Here is a 9,646-nt window from a genome sequence, read left to right as displayed (position 1 = left end):
TTTTTTGCAATCAATATCGTATAAGACGCAACAAACGTGTAGTAGCAATTATGCATAGTTCCAATGAACAAAATGTGAAAGAAAAGATAAAATGTAATAATGCTATTGCTTTAAATGATAACAATATTCTTTAAAAACTGAGAGCCCTTGCACCAAATGAAGAAATTAATTATCATAATAGGTGCAAATTGACATATTTGATTAAATTAAGGAGTCCATTGTCTTTTAAATTTTCTTATAATTTATAAGTATAAGGTATCGAATTATTATTCCGTTAACGTGCTTTATATGCGTAAATGACATACAATTTCACTCGTTTTACTATAAATAAAATAAATTAAATTTATAAATAATTTGTTACAATGCTGCCTTTAGTAATGTTTTAATTAAACATGAACTTTCGCATTGCAATAAATTAAGAAGATTAAAAAAATGAATCGCTAGCGCCAACCGTCTGCTGAGAGCAGTGCGCAAACCCTGCTTTTCACGGGCTTCTGCCAAGGTCTTATCCCCCAATTAGACTTCTGCCATTTTGCATATTGCTTTCTAAAGATACAAACAATATGTACATAAAATTTCAGGCTTGTACCAAGTACTTCAAATTTCTATTAATTTTGCGCAACTTTAACCCTTTCTGCCGGTGCTTTATCCCCCACTTAGATTTCTGCCATTGTGATACGTTGTTCGGGACATTAGACACTAACATTCTACAAAGTTTCAGCCTTGTACTAATACTTTTAATGAGCTATGAAAATTTACATGTTTGTCCGCCCTGTCCACACTTACGTCCCCGGGGGCGGCGCGGCAGAAGTGCGTTTTCGTTAATAGCGATACTAATCGAACCTTTTTAGGTAGGAACTGGCCTTGTACCGAGTAATTTTGAAATCCGTGTAGCCAGCTCTTGGACTATCAGGACGTCTAAGTTATCATGTCTCCTCGTTCTCGTAAAATGTTTCAGTTGTCAGGCCTCCTGATTTAAATTAAAACAAAATAGATAAAATAATTTATGTTTTAAAAAGTAATTTTTATGCACATCAAACTTTTTATTTATCTCTTTATTAAATATTTTTTTAAATAATTATACTTCTTTTGAAAAAAAATTCCACGAGAATGAAATTTTTAATTATTTCTTTTTATCTTATTTTTAAATCAACAAAATAAAATGATTCAACTAAATGAAAAGAAATGATTAATTTTATAAAAGTTAGAAATAATTACCACAAGATTGATCCGCCGCGTTGATACTCGATACCTGTACCAGGCTTCTTCCTCCTCTCAAATTATCCAAATTATCAATTGCATAGAATGATTCCCTCTCCTATAATGAATCGCGACTCGTTCCAGAGCTCCTCTTTCTATGTCAGCCGCGTTCTGCAAATAAAACATACAACTTCGCAATTAACATATCATGACAAAGCAGTTTCATCTCTTACGTGGTCAGCTTTACAAATGTCGCGATGAAGCTATACATGTATCCTGATTTTCGGCGAACGAGTATTATAAAATACTCGTGTTCGGCCGAATTATCAGCGTGTGAGTGCTGAATCTATACTTACTTGCAAAAAAAACAGGCCAATCATTCTGTTTTTTTTGTTTGGGATAAGTATGTATTACACGATGGTGTTAAATATTAGAAAGAAATCAATATCTACACTGTTAAATCTATATATATATAGTGTCAAATTTAACCTTACTTAAGTCGCCACTGCTCCTACTTAATAAATAGTTATTTTTAAATAAAACAATGAAATTTAACCCAAATTTGGGTTAAATTTGAACGGTTTTAAATTATTTAACTCCATTGTTTTAATTAAAAATAACCATTTATTAAGTAGGAGCAGTGGCGACTTAATTAAGATTAAATTTGACATTATAGATTTAACAGTGTATACGTAAAATTAATATAAATTTTTCGCTTACCAATTAAATGAGTCACGACGCCACTCGTTCCGGAGCCGATCCACTCCGTGCCCTGCAAATAAAACGTGAATGCGATATTAAAGTAAACACTTCGCGTGCGATTATTAACTTTAACGCGAAATGAGCGCCGCGGCGACGCCGACGCGACGATGGCAGCGGCGGCACGGCGACGCTGCATGTCTTGATTTTTATAGCCAAACAAGCGTGATGTGGAATACGCGGTCAACGTCGAATCATCGTGAGAGTGCCGAATCTATATTACGCGATCGAGTTAGATGCAAGATCAATACAAGTATTTACTTACCAATTGAAGGTATCGCGACGTCCCCGTTCCGGAACCGGTTCACGTCCGCCACGTCCTATAATTAAAACATTAATAATTAAAGTAACGAAGGGGCGCACTTCGTCTCGCGCGATCAACTTCACGCGCCAATAGCGCCGCGACGACGCGCGACGCGACGGCGGCGTCGCGGCGGCAGCGGCGTCGGCGCAGCGACGCTTTACGGTCGAACAAGTATTACGAAATATGCATTCGAATGGATTCAGCAATGCATGCGTGTCGATGATATTGCAATGCATGACAATCAAGTACAAATACAAGCTTTCACTTACCAATTGTATCAGCCGCGACGCCTCTCGTCGCGGAACTGATCCTTTTCGTGTCCGCCGCGTTCTGAACAGGATAAAGATCGAAACATATTGAAATGGCTTCCGTCTCTCGCGCTAATAGCGCCGCGACGACACAGCGGCGCGCGGCGGCAGCGGCGGCATCGACGCTCCACGACTTGATTTTCGGCCGGCCGAACCGAATATTGCGAAACACGCGTTCGCGAACGGTCGCGTATCAATGCGCGCGTGTTGATTCTATCATGTTGCGTGTCAGTCAAACGCAAGTACAAGTTCACCTTACCAATTACGTCAACCGCGACGCCCCGCATCCCGGAATTGATCCTTTTCCGTAAAGGAAAAGGAAACGTCGAAGTGGTTTCGTCTCTCGCGTCAATAGCGCCGCGGCGACGCAGCGGCGCGCGGCGGCAGCGGCGGCATCGACGCTCCACGACTTGATTTTCGGCCGGCCGAACCGAATATTGCGAAACACGCGTTCGCGAACGGTCGCGTATCAATGCGCGCGTGTTGATTCTATCATGTTGCGTGTCAGTCAAACGCAAGTACAAGTTCACCTTACCAATTACGTCAACCGCGACGCCCCGCATCCCGGAATTGATCCTTTTCCGTAAAGGAAAAGGAAACGTCGAAGTGGTTTCGTCTCTCGCGTCAATAGCGCCGCGGCGACGCAGCGGCGCGCGGCGGCAGCGGCGGCATCGGCGCGCGCAGCGGCGCTCCACGATTTGATTTTCAAATCGTGGAGCGCCGCTGGCCGAACGAGTATTGCGAAATACACATCCGATCGAATCAGAATGCGAGTGTCTAATCTGTATTACGCGAGTTAGATGCAAGATTGATACAAATTATCACTTATCAATTAAATAAAGGTGCCACTCGTTCCAGACTTGATTTATTCCGTGTCTTCTTAAAAGCGACGCGGCGTATAACGTCCCACTTTTAACGTCATAAAAAGCGCGTATACAGTGTTTATTGCTCGAAATGCAGCAAATACATAGATGCGAAATTAAGAGTAGGACGCATTATATAACGTCGCCGCTGCGCGTCGTGTCGTTTTTGACGCGTAGAGTTGACCGCATCAGAAACGAACCACTTGAGTGACGCCATGATGATTTCTTTAATTGATAAGTGATAATTGTTATTGAAATAATATTTTATGTATATTTTATATATAAAAAATTTACATACGTTTTTATAAAATTTAAAATGTTATCTATATATTTCATATTAAATAATTCATACATTTCATATACATTTTAATAATTAATACATTTCAGATACATTTAAATAATTTATACATTTCAGATACATTTAAATAATTTATACATTTCATATTAAATAATTTATACTTATGCTTAACGATTACCGTAAACAATACAATTGTACTTTCCGTTAAGCAAGTATTAATGTTGTAAAAAATAATGTATAAAGTCCTGTAGAAATGTCTTTGAATGATTTTAATTAAAATTCTTAAAGGTGAGAAATTACGAAACCAAGTTATTTTGTCACTCACGTGCACAATTATATTAATTAAATTAAATAATCAACACAAATAAATTTGAGAGCGTTTTCTATGATTACGGCTGGATCTTGATGCCTTATAAATTCTATATGAATTTTTAAATTCATTATTCAAGCATGTAATCTGTGCACCGAATCAACGTCGGACTTGCAACGTAATCATTAGCTGAAGTTGGAATAGTGAAATTACATGAGATTAATCTTCTTTCCTTAATAATTAATTTGATGCGATTAATCTTGAAATACTGTGAAGATCATATTGCAAAAAATATTACTTCAACCAGAATTAAATAATTAAATTGTGTTGCTTAAATGATTAAATTGTAGGTAAAAAGACAATTAGTGCAAACAATTAGAACAAGTAATAAAATACATACGATAAAATGAATTTTTCTTTAAATTTAAATTTGAAGTCACATTTACGTTTTTCATCAAAATTTTATTTATTTATATCTGGGCAAAAGGATTAAATAAATGAATAGCTTAATAAATACATTTTTAGTGCACGAAATATTATAATTAGAAATTGTACAACTTTCTTTATTTTATCTCAGCAGTGTTTCATTTCTTGCGCCTCATCCTTCCTTTTATATCTTGATAGTAATATACACTGTGAGCAATGTATATAATTCTTTTCTATCATTCTGGGATAATTCAAATCAGTATTAAATTAGAATTTCTTTATTAGCCTCAATATTGATATTAACATCTATTTATTTAATTTTTATACAAGTATTTATTTCCCAATGCGTTTACATCATATACAAACTCTCACATTAATTTGTATCAAATAGCATGAATTATTTCATCAACGTTTTATCGTTAGTTTCATTCTTTTAATATACATGCAATTGATGCAATTCAGTTTCGCTAAAGGTTTGGTCTATCTGCGATTTGCCCCTAAAAGCTTCTTCTACCTGTGTTTTCGTTCTTCCTCGTGTCTCCGGCAATGCAACGGTTAGGAAAACAGTAGCTATGATAGCTATTATGCAGTAAAAGAAAATAGTGGCATTTCTGTTAGTTCTTACCATCAATGGATACAATTGTGCGGCAGTATATTCAAACAAAAAACCCAAGATGACGGTAAGCATCCCGAGAACGTTTACGTACTTGGTGGGATACAATTCCGGAATCATCGACCAAGGAAGCGAAAAAAAACCGAATGATGCAAATGCCTACAATTTGTAGATTAATCGTGAACTTTACGGTTAGTTATAATAAACACATTTTTTTAACTCTTTCAAAAAACTAATCTCTAAAGTTAAATCTATTAAGATTAAACTTAAACTTCTACCAAAGTCATTATAATTATAATTAAAAAGAAATTTTTTTAAGTTTACAAAAGACAAAACATTATATTTATTCTTAAAAATGTTCTTAAATTCACATAAATTTTCTTACCACATAAAGAAGGATGCAAACAAGAGGTACAACTGAAACGCCAGTTTCTTCAAAAAATTGCAGGTACAGTGCTAAAGCGCCCAAAGAGATTGACATACCAGCACCGGAGACAATGGAAATCAATCGACGACCAAATCTAGTAGAATTTCGAAGTTTATTATAAAAAATTCTTGGATTATAATCAGTTTGAATGATACTGATTATAACGTGTGCTTAATAACTACTTGCAAATCAACAACTAATACAATTACGTATTTTATTAGTAGCGCAATCGATATATGTAGATTACCGATATGAATATAATCACAAAGATCTTCACAGAGAATTATATCAAAATTATAATATATATTAAATTTAAAATAATTAACATGATGATCACATTATATTTGCTTCAATTACACTGTTCGACAAAATTTAACCTGTTTCTTTGACAGAAAAAAAACAGCATTTTTGTATTTTGGGTGTGAATGATCTCATGTTGCAAAATAGTGTTAGTGGGACAGTGTTAGCGCTCATAACTGCGCGTTTGTCGATTCATCATTTATTATTAATTATAATATCTTTACTGCAGCTAATATTGTTTTTTGGACATTTATTTCTGCAGAATATCTAATTTAAATACGTAATATTTCATATTGTAAGGTATAAATATATAAATCACATATAAAGAACAATAATAATTACTTCTTGCTGCAGCTTGCGGTGATTACGTTGACCACCACTTGGATAATTCCTACTATGACGGTGATCAAGAAAGAATCTATTGTAACATTGACTCTGGTGATTATATCGACACTATAAGCTATAAGCACATACACCCCACTAAACTTCTGAAAAAGGAAGAAGAGATTCAGAATCACAAACGGTTTCCACACTTCTGGTAAAAGGATTGTTCCCCGGATGCTCTTCAGTATGCTCCACATATTCCAAATAAAACACGACATCTGTCTGGTCTCTTTAATCGAGGAGGAGTCTATTCGATAATTTTGAGATGCTTTTAAATTGATTGTCTGCTCGTTGTAATTTACCATACTGGCAAACTCTTCTTGGAATTCTACCGTCTCTTGACGCAGGCCTCGGATTTTAAGTAGAGCGATCTTAGCTTCCTCCTTTCGGCCTCTCATGAGTAACCACATAGAACTTTCGCGAATAAAAAATATATTGCAGAAAATAAGAGATGCCGATGGTATGAGAAAAAATGCTGCTATCAGCCTCCAATTATTCTAAATTAATTTAAATGGAAACATATTATACATTAATTGTTGTAATTGTCTTTAATTATATATATAAATATATATAAATAATATATACATATATATTTATATTTATTTATTTATAATATATGTATATAAATATAATTTTGCATATTTAAAATTTGATTCTAGCACATACAAAAAAATATAAATTTAAATGTAATCAAAAATTTTCCTTTTTTTTACCATAGGTCTTTCTACTTTTTTACTGTTAAAAATGATTGAAAGGAACATATTTCTTTTACCTTTACAACAAATCCTAGAAAATAAACGATTAGGACCCCGATGGAAACCGCTATATTTGGGGTAATCGTAAGAACTTCTCTCCATGCGGGTATAGAAATTTCTTCTAAATAAATTTCAATAGCAGGAGAGCAAAAACCAATGGAACTTCCTGAAAAATTTTAATGCGTTCTTTATTAACAAATTGCTTTCATTCGTTCATCATTAAAAAAACTGCTAATTAGTAGAACAATGTCTGTTTTCCTTTCTACATAAATGAAAATTTATAAAATTGATATAATGCGCTCGGATGCGCAACAAATCTGAATTCGAAATTTCTCACCTGTTAGCACTCTACCGATAAAGAGCTGTGGCACATTATAACTACTCGCAATCAAGATCCATCCCAAAGAAAAGTTTATACTACATATTATCATGGTAAATCGTCTTCCATAGTTGAGCGTAATGAGGCATAACATGCAACCAATGGCTGCAGTTATAGGTACCGTAGAAGCTACACAAAAATATTTCCAATATTACGTACAAATAAGTGCATTTTAAAACAATATGTCTTAATATTTTGTAAAAGTATTTTATCAATTTTTTGAATTATGTACATCATCACTTTACCTTATTTAATATAGTAATATAAAGCATGATTAGAGATAATTGATTAATGTTATGAGCAATTATATTGCGAAAGTCATAAATATTGAATGTTGACAAAAATTAAATGATGACAGTTTTTATTATTATTAATAATAATATAAAAGACATGTTTTGTAGTGACATAATAACAGTTACCAAAAGATAGTTACCGAAAAATGGCATTTCCATTGCGTTTAAAGTTATCGAGGATGTATTACTTGTTAATATCGGAAGTACTACGGAGGAGTATCCCTGAGTAGCTCCTTCATTAATTAAAGCAAGGTTGCAAACAATGGTATAAAGAAACTGCAATAGATTATATACACAGAAATTAGCAATTAAATTTAATGTTATTACATCTCTTATTTTTATTGTATTAAAATCAATAATATTTTATTCCTTAGTTAAGATTTTGTATAAGTTTAAACTCACTGCATTTTAAAAATTCTTATATAGATTTGATTTATAAAAAATGATCATATATAAATGTACATTTTTTATTAAAAATATTGAAATAGTTAATTTGATTACATACCAAACGAAGCACTTCTTTTCGAACATACAATCGTTTACACATATTTGTATTAATCAAATTATCGCTATCTCCCAAAAATGTGTCTGGAAAATATGAAAAACTTCTAGTATTAATCTTAGCATCGAAGATACTATATACAGTGTCCGCCAAAAGTTCAGGGCCACCCAAATAATTTCTGAATGGTTTAAGATATTGGATTGAAATTTATAGAGTAAAAAAATGTAATCTATCATATAACCTTGAAAACACCCACTTCAACCTTCCGAAGGGATCGAGGGAGAAGGGGAGTTAAAAATCTTAAATGGCATATCGAGTGAGCGCTCGTTTGAAAACGCTTTTCGAAACGAAAAAAGCGCGAAGTCTCTTCGATTTTTTTCGCAGAGTTATGCTTATTTGAACATTGGTGTGGCTCTATCGAGGCCCCACGGCGAGGACGCGAGGAAGATAAGACTTTGCAATTTTTCCTAAGTGGATGGAAATATTTATAGAATGGCGTGTGTGTGTGTGTGTGTGTGTGTGTGTGTGTGTGTGTGTGTGTGTGAGGAACATGCGCAAAGCCTTATCTTCCTCACGTCCTTGCCGTGGGCCTCGCTAGAGCCAAAAAACACCAATTATCAAATAAGCATAACTCTGCGAAAAGAATCGTAAAGACCTCGTGTTTTTCTCGTCTCAAAAAGCCCTTTCAAACAAGTCCTCACTCGATTCCACATGCCGTTTAAGATTTTTAATTCCCCTAGCTCCCCCCTCGTACCCCTCGGAAGGTTGAAGTGGGTGTTTTCAAGGTTATATAATAGATTACATTTTGTAACTCTATAAATTCCAATATCTTGAACCACTCAGAAATTATTTAGGTGGCCCCGAACTTTTGGCGAACGCTGTATATTATCATTATTATATGTGAGATTCAAACATAATCTAATAAATAATTAAACAATTCGTGGATGATAACTTATTTTGAATGATATATTGTTCGATGTTGCATTTATGTCAAATTCAAAACCATCACTAACATACTTAATTAAATTTTTCTAAAATATTGACTCAATTATTTACGATATTATAATAATGTCTATTTAATATATGATAAATTTATAGATATATTAACTGTCTTATTATAGGCAACTTTTGATTTATTATCTTTAAAGCAAACCGGATATATGTATATCTGAACGTGCATGTAAATATTACATTTATTATTATTAATCTCAAATGTTTTTTATGTTATAATATTATAACTTAATTGTATATTTTAATAATTGTACAATTTTGATATTATAATATTCTATAATTAATGTTTCCTCTTAACTTTCTTTCTTTTATTAATCTTAAATATGTTTTATGTTATAATATTATAACTTAATTGTATTTTTTAATAATTTTACAATTAAGTTTTGATATTATAATATTTTATAATATTTCCTTTTTCTCCTTTCTAAAAAAAAGGCATGTCGATACTTGCACGTCGATACTTGCATATCTCGAAATATTGTTACCGCTTTTCCGCGATGCTGATTAATTCTCT

General features: G+C 33.5%; 2 protein-coding genes across 4 annotated transcripts in view; one reads left to right on the top strand and one right to left on the bottom strand.

Moving 5' to 3' along the window:
• Positions 1-9,646, top strand: part of LOC105462584 (fatty acid synthase-like) — a 64,587-nt gene that overhangs the window by 37,848 nt on the left and 17,093 nt on the right. The window lies entirely within an intron of this gene.
• The window catches only part of LOC105462583 (facilitated trehalose transporter Tret1-like), an 11,575-nt gene continuing 6,710 nt past the window's right edge, over positions 4,782-9,646 (bottom strand). The window contains exons 2-8 of one of the 3 annotated variants that reach the window (XM_011709287.1): positions 8,125-8,207; positions 7,760-7,895; positions 7,285-7,455; positions 6,965-7,113; positions 6,151-6,689; positions 5,467-5,602; positions 4,782-5,240 (exon numbers count right to left, since the gene is read on the bottom strand). In XM_011709287.1, the coding sequence (XP_011707589.1) occupies positions 4,902-5,240; positions 5,467-5,602; positions 6,151-6,689; positions 6,965-7,113; positions 7,285-7,455; positions 7,760-7,895; positions 8,125-8,166 (1,512 nt within the window). In that variant the 5' untranslated portion in view covers positions 8,167-8,207 and the 3' untranslated portion in view covers positions 4,782-4,901. The remainder of the gene's footprint in view (positions 5,241-5,466; positions 5,603-6,150; positions 6,690-6,964; positions 7,114-7,284; positions 7,456-7,759; positions 7,896-8,124; positions 8,208-9,646) is intronic. The other 2 variants (XM_011709285.1, XM_011709284.1) reach the window with 2 other exon arrangements.

The sequence above is a fragment of the Wasmannia auropunctata genome, unplaced genomic scaffold (genome assembly GCF_000956235.1).
Source record: "Wasmannia auropunctata unplaced genomic scaffold, wasmannia.A_1.0 LD336097.1, whole genome shotgun sequence".
Taxonomy (NCBI): Eukaryota; Metazoa; Arthropoda; class Insecta; order Hymenoptera; family Formicidae; genus Wasmannia; species Wasmannia auropunctata.
The sequence above is the reverse complement of the archived record's forward strand: the minus strand, read 5'-3'. Positions and strand labels throughout refer to the sequence as shown.